The sequence below is a fragment of the Oikopleura dioica genome, chromosome 2, assembly GCF_907165135.1.
Source record: "Oikopleura dioica chromosome 2, OKI2018_I68_1.0, whole genome shotgun sequence".
NCBI classification, from domain to species: Eukaryota; Metazoa; Chordata; class Appendicularia; order Copelata; family Oikopleuridae; genus Oikopleura; species Oikopleura dioica.
This window is the reverse complement of record NC_137292.1, coordinates 7,215,994-7,233,371: the sequence shown is the minus strand read 5'-3', so window position 1 is coordinate 7,233,371 and position 17,378 is coordinate 7,215,994. Positions and strand designations below refer to the sequence as shown.

At 40.8% G+C, this 17,378-nt stretch overlaps 4 protein-coding genes and 4 long non-coding RNA genes across 8 annotated transcripts; 3 read left to right on the top strand and 5 right to left on the bottom strand.

Annotated features, from left to right (window-relative positions):
• Nucleotides 1-2,727: 2,727 nt before the first annotated feature.
• LOC145700029 (uncharacterized) lies at nt 2,728-3,620 on the top strand. The gene is made up of 3 exons (XR_014134134.1): nt 2,728-2,792; nt 3,247-3,421; nt 3,472-3,620. It is a non-coding gene; the product is annotated as an uncharacterized LOC145700029 (long non-coding RNA).
• On the bottom strand, nt 3,609-4,074 carry LOC145700030 (uncharacterized). Its single transcript, XR_014134135.1, has 3 exons — nt 3,991-4,074; nt 3,774-3,870; nt 3,609-3,728 (listed from the first exon to the last, which is right to left on the bottom strand). It is a non-coding gene; the product is annotated as an uncharacterized LOC145700030 (long non-coding RNA).
• Nucleotides 4,075-5,093: 1,019 nt separating this feature from the next.
• On the bottom strand, nt 5,094-6,312 carry LOC145700266 (uncharacterized). Its single transcript, XR_014134184.1, has 3 exons — nt 6,152-6,312; nt 5,391-5,519; nt 5,094-5,212 (listed from the first exon to the last, which is right to left on the bottom strand). It is a non-coding gene; the product is annotated as an uncharacterized LOC145700266 (long non-coding RNA).
• An 887-nt stretch (nt 6,313-7,199) lies between these two features.
• LOC145697393 (uncharacterized) lies at nt 7,200-8,678 on the top strand. Its single transcript, XM_081774585.1, has 8 exons — nt 7,200-7,379; nt 7,453-7,523; nt 7,597-7,733; nt 7,777-7,918; nt 7,962-8,091; nt 8,135-8,217; nt 8,263-8,331; nt 8,375-8,678. The coding sequence occupies exons 1-8, from the start codon at nt 7,262-7,264 to the stop codon at nt 8,543-8,545; spliced, it is 921 nt and encodes a 306-aa protein (XP_081630711.1). The 5' UTR covers nt 7,200-7,261; the 3' UTR covers nt 8,546-8,678.
• Nucleotides 8,679-9,720: 1,042 nt separating this feature from the next.
• LOC145697195 (protein stunted-like) lies at nt 9,721-10,139 on the bottom strand. Its single transcript, XM_081774360.1, has 2 exons — nt 9,993-10,139; nt 9,721-9,953 (listed from the first exon to the last, which is right to left on the bottom strand). The coding sequence occupies exons 1-2, from the start codon at nt 10,084-10,086 to the stop codon at nt 9,847-9,849; spliced, it is 201 nt and encodes a 66-aa protein (XP_081630486.1). The 5' UTR covers nt 10,087-10,139; the 3' UTR covers nt 9,721-9,846.
• A 1,605-nt stretch (nt 10,140-11,744) lies between these two features.
• Nucleotides 11,745-12,440, bottom strand: LOC145700407 (uncharacterized). Its single transcript, XR_014134203.1, has 3 exons — nt 12,367-12,440; nt 12,110-12,319; nt 11,745-11,925 (listed from the first exon to the last, which is right to left on the bottom strand). It is a non-coding gene; the product is annotated as an uncharacterized LOC145700407 (long non-coding RNA).
• A 2,161-nt stretch (nt 12,441-14,601) lies between these two features.
• LOC145700619 (uncharacterized) lies at nt 14,602-15,883 on the bottom strand (the record flags this gene model as incomplete). Its single annotated transcript, XM_081777914.1, has 4 exons — nt 15,615-15,883; nt 15,493-15,567; nt 15,001-15,452; nt 14,602-14,959 (listed from the first exon to the last, which is right to left on the bottom strand). Coding segments are annotated over exons 1-4 (1,056 nt in total), but the record flags the coding sequence as incomplete, so codon positions are not given.
• A 6-nt stretch (nt 15,884-15,889) lies between these two features.
• Nucleotides 15,890-17,373, top strand: LOC145699904 (uncharacterized). The gene is made up of 6 exons (XM_081777165.1): nt 15,890-16,186; nt 16,249-16,577; nt 16,826-16,907; nt 16,950-17,016; nt 17,064-17,142; nt 17,190-17,373. Exons 1-6 carry the CDS (start codon nt 16,107-16,109, stop codon nt 17,354-17,356), a joined length of 804 nt encoding a protein of 267 aa, XP_081633291.1. The 5' UTR covers nt 15,890-16,106; the 3' UTR covers nt 17,357-17,373.
• The last annotated feature ends 5 nt before the right edge of the window (nt 17,374-17,378 follow it).

Here is a 17,378-nt window from a genome sequence, read left to right as displayed (position 1 = left end):
AAATTAGGATTGATAATCAGAAGGCAGTTTGGAATAATTGTCAGAAACGAGGAGTTCGGAATAGTTAGCGAAAATTCTAGATAAAAACTGTTTCGAGAATTTTTTGGACTTGGCAAGTTTGTGGAGAAAATTTTGGCCCTCGTCATCAACCGCTGAGAAATCGACGGATTTTTTCGCTAGAAATAGCTCTACCACCGATTGATCCCCTTAATTACTTCTTATCTTACTGTATTTCACAGTAAAGCACCTGTAATGGCTGCTCTATGAAGGGGAGTGCATCCACCGTTAGTTCTAGCGTTTACTTCAATATCCCTTTGGTTCAGTAAGAATTGAATTATGTGCTTGTGTTTCTGTCGCGCTGGAATTGTAAGGTTGGAAAAGCAGAAACTTTTGAACCGGAAAAACTCGCAAAACACGCTTAGAATATTCTAGAAACAAAAATCTGATTCTAGATTTTCCATCCATGCCTGCATAATGAATAGCTTTCAGGAGCGAAATACTAATTTTCAAATAAATATTTAATTATTTTTTAAACTAGTGAAATATTTCACTTTCCAGTAAAGCCATAATTATCATGTTTGTTTAGATTCGCAATTTTTTTCTTTACTTTTTCTAAATTTCCTTCAAAAGCTGCTCCCCATATTCCTCTTTGATAAAACTTACGATAATATCTTCCTAATTAATTAAAAAAACCTTTGCCAATCAAGCTCATCCAAAGATTGCTCTAAACCCGTCGATTTCACGTGGCAATTACAGTCCTTTTCATGTCCCATTCCGCTAAAGCAATCTTCCTTTACTCTCTTTTTTTTCGAAAAATTCTTTCTCCGGGCTCTCTACGCGCGTTTTGACTAGCGCTCGCGACGGCCAATCAACGCGCGGCTCGCCCTGGCGCCCGCACGTGATGGAACAGCCAAAAGCGCACTCTCACAATTCCGATTTTTCTCTTCAGTCGGACGAGAAAGCGAGAAACAGTCCACTGTACTTTTTCGAAAAAAGGCCCTACTGTTGGATCGACTGTAATGAGACTTTGTTCACGCGTGACTATTCTGCGTGGGCGGAGGAGCGACGCGCCAGTTTCGAACGATTCAACGTCTCTGAGTTAGTCACAATTTTTTGTGAAAATCAGCGGAATTCTGACTTGTTAGAGAAGTGGAGAAGTTGTAAAATTTATTCCGGACCTCAAACACCTTGCTTTTCTTCCGAAACTCGGATAAAAAAGAATGAGCTTTTGAAGAATTGCAGGTGGTAGGGGTGAGGGATACTTTCGACGTACAGAATCAAGATAAATCACATCTTTTAATCCCGTAGTTTATGATACATTTTGAGGTCAAGAATTCCCATCGAATTTTGGGAGTCCGATGACACTAAATGAGTAAATTAGATTCTCAAATGAATCTGAAGAGTAGGGAAGAACTAAAAGTTAGTCTAAAACCGAGCAAGCTCAGGTAAAAGGATTTGTGGCCCTAAAAAGGGCCCTTCTGCAAAGCCAGAAGTGTTCCAGATGTTAGGAGGAATGATCAGGATGTTGTTGCAGAAGTTTTGGGATGAAGCGACTTAGTACCAGCCATGGCTTTCTTTCACGTACTTATAAGGAAATTCGTACTCTTCATCCTCGCCGCTGTCCTTCTTGGTTTCTTCGGGGACTCCCCAAGGCTTCTTGGTTCCAGAGCCCCAGGGGTTTGATGCCTTCGACTCCTTTGGTTTCTCGACGATGACGGTCTTCTTCGCAGAGGGCAAAGGGATGCCTTTCTTCAGATGGGTGATTTGAAGTTTCATCTCCTCGATGGCGTCCTGGTTGTCTTGGATCTTCTCCTCGTTCTCCTCAACCCTCTGTTCGAGGATCACGACTTGCATCCCGCAGCAGTATGCGATCGCGTTGGCGAGGCATCGGAGTGGCATCTTGAAGGTTGATTGTTGGTGGTTGCTGTTTTCTTCTGTTGAAAATCGAAGGATTTTTGAATGGCGAAAATGCCAGTTTCGGGGGCTTTATATACGGTGGATTCGGGTGAAAGATGATTCAGGATGAGGTGGGTTGAGAAATTCAAAAATAACTCGCTCGAAATGAATGTCCCGATATCGTTTTTTTTTTTGCTTCAAAAGGGATTATCAAGATGAATCGTGGAAGATGAAAGCTGCGGGATTTTCAAAAACGACTTCATTTTCACACGAAGAAAAAAGTTCGTAGCTTGCAGAAATCGCAAAATGAAGAGCAACAGATCATCAACTCCTCTTCGTTGATTTCTTGATCAACAAAGTGTCGGTTGCACTTTATTTAAGAATTTATAAAGATTTCTAGTGTCGAAGCACTTCGTTTTCGGAGAGGAAACTCAACTGATTGTATTTTCGGCTGCCAGGGGATTCCTACTTGGTTGAGTTCTATTTTTAATACAAATTGCTGTAATTCGAAGGGGTATCTGAAATCTGAAAACTGAAGTTATGCAAGAATTCTAAGCTTGTGTGCAATAAAAATGATTTATTTCTTCTTTGCGATGATGGTTAGTTTTGGTAGTTGGAAACAAAAAAAGATGAAAGACCACAGCAAATTATAGCATGTTTAAAATGATGCTCTCGGACCGTCAACTTAGCCGGATAATCCGCTCATTGTGATCGGTTGTGTTTCAATAAAAAAAAATTGGCATTTTATTGAATTCTTTCTCGTTCGCTTCAATGGGCATCGTTTTATGGCGAAAACCTTGAGAAAAGTGTAAAAGTACGGATTTCAAAAAGAACGATCGACGATCGAGAATTTCGGAGAATGTTGAAAAGAGGAGATGTTGTTGGAGTCATCCTAGGTGAGTTAAAGACTTGCCTCGGCAACCTGTGTAGAAAACCTGAGTCAGGATCCTGAAGTCTTCCATTTTATCATATTTTGATAATCTGGCAAAGCCGCTTTGCGGCTTCGTTTTGAATAAAGCCGCTAGGCGGCTTTTTATCCTTGTTCTTTCAGATCCTTACTCAGGTATTCTACACAGGTTCCCGAGCGAAAGCTTTAGTGAAGTAATTAATCAATTTTTTAAATAAATTTTATCACGCGAAAACGGTACAACAATTAACCCGTCCGTGCGTCTAAACACTTTTCAAGCGTAATGTCAAGCAATTAGCGTTTTTAGGCACGAAAGAGCGTGAAATCAAACTTTCGCAGCAAAAAGTGTTTTAGACAGCGCATTTTTTCTGACTTTTAGACATTTCACACGCTTTGTCGTGTTTTAACTTTCAAATTTCGACCTTATCAAAGAATAATTTTAGCTGGCCTTTTGATCGTTTTTCTGGTTTCGCTGGTTTGGCGATTCATTTACGAAACAAAACTGCATCGAAGGCACAAGTCGAAAATGATGGAAATTCGAGCTGGAGAGACGAAACAGTCTTTTGCCAAAATGTCGCTGCAGATGACCATGGCAATGGTCAATCCGGACGGACAACAGTAAGGACTACAGTAGCCCCGAATCAATATTCATTTCCCCCTTTTTTAAGACACTTGGCGACGTACTCGCGTCCGAAAATCTTCAAGAACCTCGAAGAAGAGCTGCTGAATTACTGCTGAAAGCAACTGTCAAATATTTCCTTCCTCTCTCAATCTCTCTCTCTCTCTTGTTTTATTAACTGTACATCTGTTTCAAATATATTAGAAATAATTATTCTTCATTAGCGCTCGATAGGGACTGAAGCCGCGCTTTTTCGGAAGTAGTCGTTTTTCCAAAGCATTTTGTAGGGCATGTACTCTCGCAGCTCTAGAAAAGACATTATGGGGATGGAGGAGGAAGGTTATGTTTTACGGATGTTGTGGTCAGGCGTATTTGTATCCAGCGTATTCATGAGACGAATACGGACATCATTTAGCTCGTACAGATCTCGAAAATCGTATAAAGATAGCTAAAAGACAAAATTTAATTTCCTCCTCTTGACCAATCAAAAATCATTATTCGGCCTTCTGGCGAATCAGACATCATCGCCACCGTCTTTTTTTTCTATAACCCTATTTTTTTTACTTACAACTGCTGAAATAAAAAGATATAAAAGACGCATTCGATCTTCAAATCTTTTCCCCTCTCAAATTTCTGTTGACCGAAAAAAAAGTGTCGAGGCAGTACAAAAAACTTGTATCTCTTCTTATAAGCGGCGCTTTTCTGCATTTTTAATCCGATCCATCTTTGGAAGCTGGCAAGCGCATGGAACAATCTCCTTACGATCGTCTTCCCATCAGAACTTGTTTTCATTCTCGTCGACCTTCACTTTTCTCCTTCGCAAGTACTTTCCCAGGCGGATTAGTTTTTAACGGACAAATCACGGGTTGATGGAGCTTTTCCGATGTTTTCACAAAGCAAAGGCAAATGTTGAGACTCTGATTTGTAATTTTTGATTGAGGGTGTCAACAACGATTTACGCTAGAATCGTAATTGTTACTTAAAAATTGCTGCTGAAAATTGAGAAGCCGCCTGCGGCTTCGAACAAAACAAGGCGTAAAAGCCGCGCTTCGCGCGGCCTAATCACCCATACTCGAAGCCGCAAGCGGCTTCTCGTTCTCGGCAGTGATTCTATTGTTAGTTGTTTTTGTTAATTGAACTGTTGACTTTGAACCAAGGAAACCTCTTTAACTGTCCTTTGCTTAGGCTACTAATGAGATGCTGTTTTATTAATTTGAACATACAGGAACATAAAGGAACATACAGAAAGATTTCCAAGATGGAATAAATTTGATTTTCTAAAGCAGGGAGCTGTCCAAATTGCTTAGTTGAAAGATCGCATGTCGAAAGTTGTTCTTTCGGATCTTGATCAAGACTTTCAACTTTAATTCGTTCGAAAGAAAGTGTTAATTAAGAGGAGTCTTTCCTGAATCTTCCTTAGATTGCTGTACGCCGTCAAGTGCTTGATCTGATTCCAGTGAATGAGGCGATGGGCTGCTCGACAATTCAAACTTCCAAAGGCGAAAAATCGGAGGACGAAGTGGCCCGTTCCCGGCTGCTTGTATCCAATCAACCAGGCTGGCCGCAGTTTTCGATTTTTATCCCCGACTTGAAAGAACGACTGTAACTACAGATTGAGACGAAACACTCAATAGTGGAAGAGTGACAGAATCGAGACAATGGTAGAAAGAAGAATACCTCTCACACGTCCTCGCGTGATGAATAATTCCAGCAACTGGCCTTTTATATTCTCAGCGCTTCGTTCCCAAAATAACCCGGAATGTCCAGAGTTCATGTTCAAATAATACGACCTGAAAAAGCACCCGTAAATTTTTGTAGCCTTGGACTTTGACTTCAAAAGAAAATTCATTAAAACGGGCACATCCTAAAGGAAATTTCTCGGGACCCCCCCCCCCCCATCACTCGCAAATCTCGATGGGGGGGGAGATCCTTAAAATGGGAACCTCATATTTTGAATAAGAATCTTACCCATTATAAATTTCGTCCAAATTCACTTTCGCCTTCTTTTTCTTCTTTATCTCCGAGACCGTCAATATATCACATTCAAGAGCCGAGTTCCTGGCCCACCTTTTCGCCACTTTCCGATCAGCGAAAACGCTAAAATCGCTAAATGAGCTACATTTGATTGGCAAGAAAAGCCTCTTTCAATTTTTCTAAGCTGCTCGAAATGTCAGCAGAGCAGATTTATTAAATTCCACACAGCTGAATTGATTCCTACTTTTCGTGAACTTTTAACAGCTCATCGTTTTTTCATTTCTTATTTTGGCGAATTAGAAATTTTGAATTAGAAAAAGATAAGATTCTGTTTGGGACGCCACCTGTCTCGCCAGTTGACATTTCATGCATTTTACAGTTTCATAAAACTGTCGACTTCCGAACTGCTTATAAAACATTGGCGAAATTACTGTCGAAAATACAAGGATATTCGCTGTAGATTTTGACACTCTTGCTACTGTTTTACGGTTTTTAGGAAAACAAAACCTAGCGGTAAGAAAATCAATTTTTGGCTGAAAATGAGTTGAACGGAGCAAGCTGAGCTTGAGCAACAGCTTTTTGACCCGAAAAGCCGCTCGCGGCTTTGAGCGAAAAAACTTAAGAGCCGCGGTTTGTGCGGCTAAGGGTTCATTTTAGTCAGAGCCGCAAGCGGCTCTTCGGCCATCAGTAAAAGCTCTAGAATTTAAGGGCTAAAATTGAACTTGCTGAGCTGAAGCAAAAAGCTAATTCCATACCTGGTCTGAAAAAGAATCGCCAGTCCAAAAATAAACCATTTCATTCTCACACAATCTTCCTCAAATCTTTCTCATTCGAATTGCGCAAAATTGTTGATTGCCTGACAGTATAAAAAGTTGTTTTGTGTGTGCCCAGAAGCCGCTCCAGATCCCAAACAGAAGCAAACCCGCGGCGCTAAAATTATTGATTGGATTAACTTTTGTAATTTCAATTGATCTTCAGATCTCCACTTTTCAAAAGAAGGATTTTCCGCTTTTCTCGGCAAAAAAGTCGCATTTTTCGTTGAACCTACTGTTATAACTGTAACGAAAATTCGACCTCTACCTTTTTTGTTTCTTCCGTCTCTTTTTGTCTTCTGTTGTTGAAATTCGAAATTGCTGAGTGGTTGAGAAAATGCGCTAGGGCTAATCTTTTGATTGCTTAAAATAAACGAAAAATGATGTCCCGAATTGTGAATTCCTAAAGAGCTCAAATATTGGCAAAATACTCCCGCCGCGACAGCTTTTTTCGCTTTCGCGGAAATGTTTTACGCCACTGAAAGTTTACTCTGACGACTCTTCAACTGCTTCTTGGATTGACGATTGCTGCTCAAGCTCAAGTTGCTCAAAATTCTATGATGCCGATTTGGGATCCCCAGCCTGTGTAGAAACCTGAGTCAGGGTCCTGAAAATGGCTTTCTAGCCATCTCAATCTATTGTTCATATTCTGGCTAAGCAAGAATTTGCCATTTATTTCAGCATTTTCAGGACCCTGATTAAGGTTTCTACACAGGTTCCTGAGCCCACGATCCGAGCGGAAATCAAGGAGGAAGTCCTTTTCATTATTTGATTGATTTCTTATATCATTCATAAGCTTCGTCGCACAAAAATACGACATCTGCAAAAAATGACTTCAGCGCTGGATAATTAATCCCGATCCTATTTCCCGACGACCTTCTCCATCCCAAAATAGTAGCAGTTCCTTAATTCAGCGCTGCAGCCAAAAAAGTGTACCACTCGATGGCGCCCTTGAACGCGAGCGCGAGTCATCATGATCTTTTTTGCCTTTATTCAGTATTAGTTTGTTGCGGTTTTGCGTTTTAGATAAATTTATTTTGAGTTGGGAAGAGAATGCGACTCTTGCCGATTTTCACGATTTTTAGCGGCATTCTAGGGCAAACTTTGAGTGTCGAAAATGCAGAGAGATCGCTTGTTAGGCGAGCAGCCAAGGGAAAAGGCAGCAGCTTGGGTAAGTTTATTCATAAAAAAAGTCCACTGAAATCAAGGAAGAACCATCATTCGTGTTTTATGAACAATTTCAGCCTCATTTGAACGCGGTCGAAGAAGGAAAAAGGCCAAGCGAGGAAAGAAAAAGAAGAAAATGGGACCTCAGTTAGAGTTCTAAAGAAGCTATTCCTTTAATTTATCGATGAAAAGAGAAAAAAGCTAGAATAACTCAAATGTAGCAACGATGGGGAGCCATCACAAAATTAGTGAAACAATTTGCCGAAAAGAATGTCAAATCGAACAAGAAGAAGATCAACAATCTTCTGAACAAAATCGACAGCAAGACTAAAAATTCCCTTCCGCTTCCTGGCCAAAGGTGGAAAAACAGCTCATCCCCACTTTTTCCAACCTCTTTTCAGAAGCAACCAGTGCCTTCCTTTCGACGAGACAGAAAGATATCAACGAAAAATGACCCAGCAAGGTCGACGAAACTCGAGAATGGACAAGAAAGCGGCCAGAAAAGCCAGTCAGTCTGAGCGAAAAGCTTCCCGACTCTTCAATGTACTAAAAATCAAGCTTTTGACCCCCCAAAAATGCCTTTTAGGACGATTTGGTCGAGCGAAAACGTCGTGAAACAGAGCTCAATGATGACGACTACGATTACGACTACGACTATGACTACGATTATGAGTACGCAGAGTATGACAACTATGAAGATTACATTCTTTACGGAGGTAGGTTCGGTTAATATGAATTTATGCTTACATAGAAAATTAGACCACACTTCCGACTACGACGACGAATTCGGCGAGAAGAATCCTGGAGAGAGCAAAGATGGAGTTATCGCTTCTAGTCTCAATGTTAGTTTCTTATTTTTCCATGATTTTGTCAAGTGAATGACTTAGGTGCGAGGAAGACGAGGAAAGAAGAAGGGAAAACTTGGGCCAAAACGAATCTGGTTCAATATGCTACAGGTTCCATCTTTTTTCCGAAAGACAGAGAGAGAGCTATTTCTAGGGCGCTCGAGGATTCATCCTTTCCGACCTGAAATTCTGCGCAAATCAGCGAGCTCTCCTCAAACGAATCGACGGGTTGGAAAAGAAAGTCAAAGTAAACGCGCCAATTCTGAACCAGCCGCCTCCAAAATGCAAGGGCAGAAAATGCAAGAAGAAGGGCAAGTCTGGCTGAGAAAAGAGATTGTTTCTAACTGTTCTGTAAATACGAAATTAACAAAAATAAGCATGAAAATATGCTTTGCACGAGAATGGCCACTTTGTGCAAGTAGATTTTCTTGTCTTTCAAATAAAAATAAAATTATTAACAAGAATTTTTTAACTATAGAATTGGTATTTCGCCAAGCCACAAATATTTGTGAATGCATGAAAAACAGGGCTGCCTTTGGAAGCGGGAAAATATTCGTATTGAATTCGCGAATTCAAGTCACTTCGGAAAAATCCTTTTCTTGAGTCATTCTTGAGCGCTTTCAAGTGCGGCTTAGGGGCTTTGGCATGGCATTTCGGGAAAATAAAACAAAATAGAAAGAAAGAGAGAAAATGAATCAAATCGTAAACGAGCGGCTTTACATGCTGCACATAATTGGGCAAAGGGTTGATTTTTGATTGATAATTCTAGCGCAAATTAAAAGCTGAAAATCAAACCCTCGACGAGAATTTCAGTAGGCATTGCCTCAATCTTAATCCTCCTCAAAATCCGGAACAAGATGTGGAGAGCCTTAGCAAACTCTTATACTTTCCAGAGAAATGTTCTTTCAAAACCAATCATCAAGAAATCTAATGGAAACAGAAGACACAGTTATGGGATCATTTTTGATGTGGCGAAACAGAGGCAACAAGACAGCAGAACCCATCAAAGTCATGTTCAGGCTCTCGCTTTCCAAAAATTGTTTTGAAGACTTAGATTTCTTAAATTAAGATAAATGTTCATTTTTATCAAAAATTCTTAATCAAATTGGTTAATCCAACTGTCAATAATCCAAAATCAATGATATAAGCTGCTCTTTATTCAAACGCAAATCCCTCGATCAATTTAGCCCCGCGGGTGCATTTGGTATAAAAACTCAACTTTCGACTATCAAATGAATAAATATTATAAATTCTTAAAATGATGCAGAAGCCTCGCGCACTGCCTCAAGCAGGTTGTCGATTATGCATTCAATAGGCACATTATTAACATCTATTTTTGAAAGCGCTACAGTACGAGCGAATTTCCGAGATACATCCTGTATAAATCTTTTTATCTGTTCAAGTCATGCAATAAAACAGCTAATGATGAACAAAAGTTCTTGAAATCGACTTCTTTGAAATCTCGATTTCGATTCTTTTCTCGTTTTTATTTCTTTGGAGTGTGTTTTTGTATTGTATTTTTCTACGAATTCAAGGCCGCCGTTTTCGACAGTTCAGTCGAGGGCTGGAGACGAATAAATAATTTGAACAGTCGAACAGGGGGATTCTAGAGCTGGAGAAGAGCGTTTAAAGAGCTTCCATGACCTTGTTTCCGATAATGAAGTCTCCGTTGGGCTTGCCGTTAGCCCACTGTCGGGCGATGATGTTCTGGCCAGATCCACCGGCTCGCTTGGCTACGAAATGTTGATTCTAGCGTTGATAAAGGAATTTACCAATGGCCTCGGCGTTCAAGCCTCGCTTGAGAGCTCCAGCAGCGATGGCGGAGAATCGGACGTAGGTGATACCGGCGGCTTTCCAGGTAGACATTCTAATTTCGAACTAAAATAGAGAGATTTGAGATTAACGAGTTTTCTAAGTTTATGAGAGTCATCATTGGTTGACTACAGAAATATCGCAACACTAATTTATGAATAAGATTAATTTTAAAAAAGAAAAACAATTTTAAGAGAGCACGCATTTTACGGAATTTAGGGAGATTCTAATGATTTCATTTTATAAATTTATAGTCATTATAATATAGAATTAGATAAGAATTAACAGATTTGAAGAAATAGTCATTTTCTGTCTCTTGGGCGATTCGTTCTTGCCCTCAGGCGAGTAGAAATTCCATTCTCTTGTGAAAATCTAGAAATTCTACGTCGGAGCGAATTTCTCATTCATTCTGATTGTTTCTCTCCCAACGGCGCTGAGCCAATGAGGGCTTCAATTTCGCGCGCGTAGGCAGCACGGCGCGAATCGAAGAATCGCCGCTTTTTCGACTTTCTCGAGTTTTTCTAGAGTTCCTAATGCTTTTCCTTTTTCCCTTTCGACCGTGGGAAAGTGATAAGAGATTTTAAAGAAGAAGATCCTGTTGTCCAGAAGAATTTCTAGAACTTAGGCGTTATTTGAATTGAAAACGGGTTTCTTCAAATTAGTTCTGTTAAAACTCGGAAAAGTAATTTTTATTATGGTTGTTTATTATTCGTTCAGTTATTTGTATAAAAATATTAAAGTTATAGAAGAAGGGTAGTCAATTTATTCATTAATTACCAAACAATTTGATAATTCTAACAGTTATGCGAAAAAATTTACCTGTAAGCGACAGACACAACAATTAAAAAACCCAGAAAATCTAATGAAAACAAGTGTTCTATTCTAGAATGCTCCGAGTCGCCGCCCGAGCCCTTTCCGTCTCCACCACCCGACGATCCGTCGACCCCGTCCAGGCCATCTTCCTCAACAAGGTACCAAATCATCGCCGCAACCATCCACTCAATAGAATCTCGTAGATCCGAGAGTACAAGTCTCGATCTGAGACCGAAGGAATCGTCGACGGCGGCGCTGCTTTCGCCCAGGAACGAGCTGACATTCAGGAGCGACTTTCCCGAACTTACGGAGGTATAACCCCTTAATTTTCACATAAGATAACACTGACTAACTCTTTATTTCGAACATTTTATTGAGGAAAAAAATTAATTCAATTTCAAAAAATAGAACTCAAGAAATCCAGGAGCCTGAGCTCAGCAACCTGTAAAGTAAACCTGAGTCAGGGTAACATCTAGTTTATAACTGTTCGAATTGAAATCTTGGCAAAACCGCTTTGTGGCTTCGTTTCTGAGAAAACCGCTAGATTCTAGCGGCTAGAAGGCTTTTTATTAAAGCTTCTTCGCAAGCGGTTTTTTTAATTTTCAAGTTTAGGTTCAAATCTATGTTCCAATAATTTTCCAAAGGGCATTTTCAATCAATTTGACTGTCATTTCAGGTGGAAACATGGATGTCTTCCCCGAGATCAACTTCGCCGCCCCCGACCTCACCCAGGACAGCATCGACGGCGAGCGAACCATCGACATCCAGGTCGCTTAAACCTGTTCAACCTGTTTTCCGACGAACGAGAAATCACCACCATCTATTTATTGGATCAAACATGTATCCTGTCTTTGGGAGTTCAAAATAACACCACGCTCGAGTTCTAAAAAGCCTTCTTTGTCATTATTTTTATTCAAAAAAATTGTGCAAAACTGGCAAGAAATAGGAAAGAGCAGAATCGATGAAGTAAAAAAGAGCAGGGCAATTCCAGTTTTTCATATTCCAGGTTGGTAATTGCGCGGCGAAGGGTTAAAAAGGTGAAGATTTTGCTCCTCTTCCAGTTTTAGCAAGATGTGAGCGCTAGAAAAAGGATGATCGAGAACTGGGGTCGGCAACCTGTGTAGAAAACCTAAGTCAGGGCAAAGAAAGAGCCACGCTGTGGGTATTGTAAAATCGAAGCCGCTAAGATAGCTCTTTCAAGACCCTGACTTAGGTTTGCTACACAAGTTGCCAATCCCAGTCTGATGATAACAGAAGCTCCTACCTGTACCATTCATTTTCAAAGAAGCGAGAAGCAACAGTCCGGTTCAATCCAAATCTGCTTGCAAGACTCTGTCGTTTCCGAGGGACCCTGGCCGAAAGAAAGGATAATATGTTTACGGCAGTTGTCGCAGATTTCAGCAGTACAGTAAGATGCTTTTTCGTCGCCTCTTTTCGCCGCTGCTTCGCTCTGAGCCTTCTTGTAGAATCGTGACTAAAGCGGGTTAATCAGTCCTCCTTGATTTCAGAAGAGTTTGGTACCTGGACGATTCCGACGAGTAGGAGGCATATTTTTAGTTGCATGGTCTCGTTTTTCTTTTGTTTTAATTTCTGTCCGTCTGAAAAATAGTATAAAATTAAACTTGGAAAGCAGGCTTTATTTCGGCCAGAAGTGCGCAGTTAAAATATTCAAATCGGACAAGGTGTCCTCTTCCAGAAAATGGGCTGAATTGGCCGGCAGCAACCGTTTTGCCCGTTTTGCCGTTCTGCCCCAATGCCGTTTTGCCCCGAATGCCGTTCTGCCCGTTCAGGGCAAAACGGAAAAATGGGCTGAACGGCATTTCGGCCAAAACGGCATTTTTGAAGCGTTCATTTCGATAATAATTTTCAATTAGCTGATGAGGGCAAAGTTACTTAATTATGATGGAATTTAGCTAATTATACTGAATAATTAAAATTTACACGAAACGAAAACAATGAGTTCGAGTTTTTTGTCACCTCAAAAAAAAGTTCGATCTCAGCGTTGCGCCTGCTAATCTCTGCAGAAGTGAGAACGTCGGTTGTAAAAATCGGGAATTCCAAAAATAGATTTAGAATAGTTAATAGGTAGGTACTACTAAGCACTAATATTGGAAGCTTTAGAAAAACTGGGTCGAATTCTCGACCACCGACCCCCTTTGACCGTGATTTCTATCAGAAAAGGTTGTCAGTTTGATGAATACTTTGATTTCATATTGAGTTTTTACCGACCGGTACCTCTCGGTTCCAATCGGTATGCCAAGTACCAATTTCAGACTGTAATTTTAGGTCAGATACCTAGAGGGTATAAAGGCCCGCTCCTCGGGTTTTATAATAGAATACCCATAAATGGGGTAGGTACTTGAAAAATAATACTCGAAACCTGAAAAAACCTTTTGATTGGAGCCGACGGAACTGATTCGATTCTGACTCGGGCTGGACTTTATAGTGCGTTTGGAAATCGGAAATTCCAAAAATAGATTTGATTGATTGAAATTTGAAAGTAAATTGATGATTGAACAGGTTAAAAGGTTTAAATTTTTAAGAATAAAGACTTAAATTTTTCAAATTGGTTACTTTCTGAATGCCGTTTTGCCCAATGCCGTTTTGCCCGAAATGCCGTTCAGCCCATTTTTCCGTTTTGCCCTGAACGGGCAGAACGGCATTCGGGGCGAAACGGCATTGGGGCAGAACGGCAAAACGGGCAAAACGGTTGCTGCCGAATTGGCCTATCTACGTGGCAGGTACTGTTTCTCTTCATAATTAACGCTCAAACTCTGTACTTATTTCTGAATTCCTGTAAATCGAGATCGATTCTGTCAATTCGCAATTCGTTTAATATTCATCAATAATTTACTGTTAATTATTCATTTCTTTTGCTCCTCCTCTCCGAATGCTATAGCTGTGCTAAAAACTAAAACCTTTCATCATCTGAAGGTTTTTGGACAAATGCTTTATACTAAAAGTGGTCTAATCCTCCACGGCAAAACAATATGATATTGTCAATATCTCATCTTTCTTTTTTTTCGATTCTAACATCGCTGTTCCTCTTTTTTCGCGAATTGTGAGTTCGACAAATTCTTCAGATACAACTTTATATTGTGAAAACATCAATTATCTCGCAATCGAAAGGTTGAGTCAAGGATTAGCCTGTCGAACACAATCTTAGCCAGATGCGCAAGAAGTCCAACATCCTCGGTTTAGTGCACTTATCACAACTTGGCGCAATTATTTTTGCTGCGGAGTAAATGAGCTATTTATTCTAACAAATCCTTTATTCTATATCTAAGAGAAATACGGTATATCATCGCATAAATAATGACATCATCGACAGTACAGAAATTGAAACAGTATTGAAACCTGCTCCATTTCCTCCAGTTTCCGCGGTATCTCCATTGTTTCCCCCATCTTCATTATTTTCTCTGTCTCCTGCATCCCCTCCGTCTCCGTTATTCACAGAAGTATCCTCATCTTGGAGCGTAAACAGACTTCGTTCTCCAGTACATGTATCATGTCTCCCCGCCGTGCAGTTCAACTAAAAGATTAAAAAATCTGTCGATGGATACGAACATACGTAAAGATCTCTAGGCCCGTTGCATGAATTGCACTGGTAGCTCAGGTGCTTCAAGTAGATTTCCTTCGTGAATCGACCGTCGCCTGCAGAGATGACTTCATCAATAGCAGAGGATAGAGTTTCAACACTTCTGACTGTTCGGCTAAAGAAGATTTTTTAAGAAGAACTGAAGAAGAATCTTGCCTCTTTTCAACATGTCTCAGGATTTCTTTGGAGTAGGACGAAGTGTATCCAAGATTAGTAAGGTTCTCCAGCTCTTGAAACCAACTCTCAGTTTGATCATGAATATCTCTTCGTTTTCGACCGTGAGCGTGATGATTTGGCCTGGTTCCTGGTAGACCTCTTGGACCCCCTGGCCCACCAGAGTCTCCTGGTCCTCCTGGACCTCCAGGCCCGCCCCCAGCACCCGGGCTGCAGCCTTCATTGTTCGGCGCGCATGTTCCTGTAGCACGGAACTCCTGTCCATCTTTGAAGGTCGAGCTCGTTTCCCCACGGTAACATTGTAACACATAAGGAAAGTCAACTGTAACGTAGTACGCATATCTAGAATAGTTGGCGTAAAATTCTTTTGAAAATGAACTTACTTTCCATCAACTTCTTTTCCGCCGCAAAAGTCCATGTCGCTCTGGGACCAGACTTTGCCAGTTTCCGGATTGATTCCAGGGCCGTAAATTGGGAACCCGTCTAAGGCAATGCCGACCAGTTCAGACTCACCAGTGCATTCTGCGATACAGGGAGACCAAACATGGTAATGATACCTGCCTCCTTGACCATTTGGATGAGCATAGCAAAGATCCAGCGCATGTAGCTCGTACAATCCCGCATCGCAGCAAGCAGCGTCGTAGGGGTTGTAAAATGGGACTCCATTTATTGCAAAGCCGATTTCCGCCATGTTGGTAGTACCAAAGTCTTCCGGATTGCCAGCCCTTTTGACCGGTTCTCGAGGAATCTTGTACGAGTAATTCTGAGGGTCGACGGTTGATTGCGGCGCCGCAGCGCATGCATTGTGGTCAGGGACGCCGTTGGAAGTGAACAGCTGATACTTTCTTTAAAAGATATAGAAAGCAAATACTTACCAAAAAGTTTTCATCACTGGGGTCAATTGATAGGTTAACTTGACATGCTATATTTGCCTTGTCCGAATCGGTGCACTTTAATCAGATAAAAACAATAAAAAAAATCAGCCGATATTATTTACCGAGGACCCACAGCTCTGAGGAAGTTGCCAGCTTCCGCTTGACCTGCACTTGAACTTTGCTAAATCATCAGAAGACAGGGCAATCTCTGCAGAGGAAGAAAAAACGAGGCAACTCGCGAACAACTTCATGTTGCTTTTGAAGCTGGGAGCAGTGATCTTTCCAAAGATCATAAATTTTCACACAGACAAAGGACTTTTAAAGAATAGCTAGAACAATAAGTATGACGTTATTATATCATTACGCTATTTTTCTCAGTAGAAACTTATATTTTTGAACTGTGATTTTCAGTGAACAAACAGCAGAGTAGCCGAGTGAATACGACGCTAGAGCAAATTTGAATAGTTTGACAAAGGAGCCGGAGCGCCGTCAACCAGAAAATATCGCGCTTTACAACGTTTTTGTCGAAAACTCATCCGAATCTCGTATTTTCAAAACTGCCGTGTTTCGTAAAAAGAGTCATTTATCAGTAAAAAGAGAAAGATAATATCGAAATGGTCAGACTGGGAATTCTTCTTCTGAAGTTTTTAGAAGCAGCAGATGAGGAAGTTAGCTTTGATAGTGTCTGTGAAAGGTAAAAAAGGGAGGAAATTCAGGATCGAGTTTCGAGGCTCTGATTTTCTATGAAATTTTTAGGAGCTACGCGATTTGCAGTCTTCATGGTTTAGACATCCGGCCGAAATCGTATGAAACAGACGTCGAAAAAGTCCCCCTGGCCGATGCTCTAAAATCCCTTCGCGGAAGTCATTTGGAAAAGACCGTTGGAAGCATCGGATTACTCTGGGACTCGCACGAAATTCAACGACCTGCTTTGAACTGCGCCAAATGCCCGTTTCACAATTCTGGTCGGCTTTCAAGAGGAGTGAGGGAAGAATGTGACAAATGCTTTGAATGTCTTTCTTTTCATTTGGAAAAAGTCGGCAATCGCATGGAGGACTGCTGCAGACGCAAGACTCTTCCATCAGGTAGTTATCGAAAGGCCATGGTTTATTTTTATGATAGCCGAGAGGATAACTTGTATCCTGAAGTGAGCATGAAAGAGACATGACATTTAAAAGGCTCAGAATGGAAGCAATTAAATCATTTTCTGCTGATTGACGTAGTATTATAAACGAGTCATGACCTTTACCGCGACAGCTCTCAGCGTAAAATATAACCAGCTCTTTTATGAGCAGCGGTTGAGGAGCTTTACCTCCAATTAACGATAATCTAGCCGTGTGCGACGAAATCGAAGACATTGAGGAGGACAGCACGGTCAAATTTACCTCGGAATTTGTCACGAAAAACAGATACAAGTAGAGTAACAAAATCAATTCATAGATAACGCGCTGTTCTAGTGATCTAGCCAACGACTTTTTGGATGATGCAGACCTCTTTTCCTTTGATATGTTTGCCCTGAACGAGGTATTTTATACAGACATTCAGAATTACAGTTTCACGTGGTCCTTTAGTTCAGTTCGGGGCTCCTCCATCGCGAAAATGCCCATCTTCCAAAAACGACTTTTCATCACCATTGTCTGCCTGAAGCTGGTAAGAACAAACATCAACAAATCAAATTTCGCTACTGTAACTTTCAGACTGCATGGTGGAATGCGAAGCCATGGGCGCTGGAAAAGGCTTTTGGTACCGACAAGAAAACTCATCTGACGAAGGATGCTGCGAATGCTTGGATCCCGAAATAAAACGACTCGCAAATTATCAAGACTTCAAAAAGCCCCTTTGCAAATACTGCCCTGTTGAATAAAGTTAACTTATTTTCAATGTGA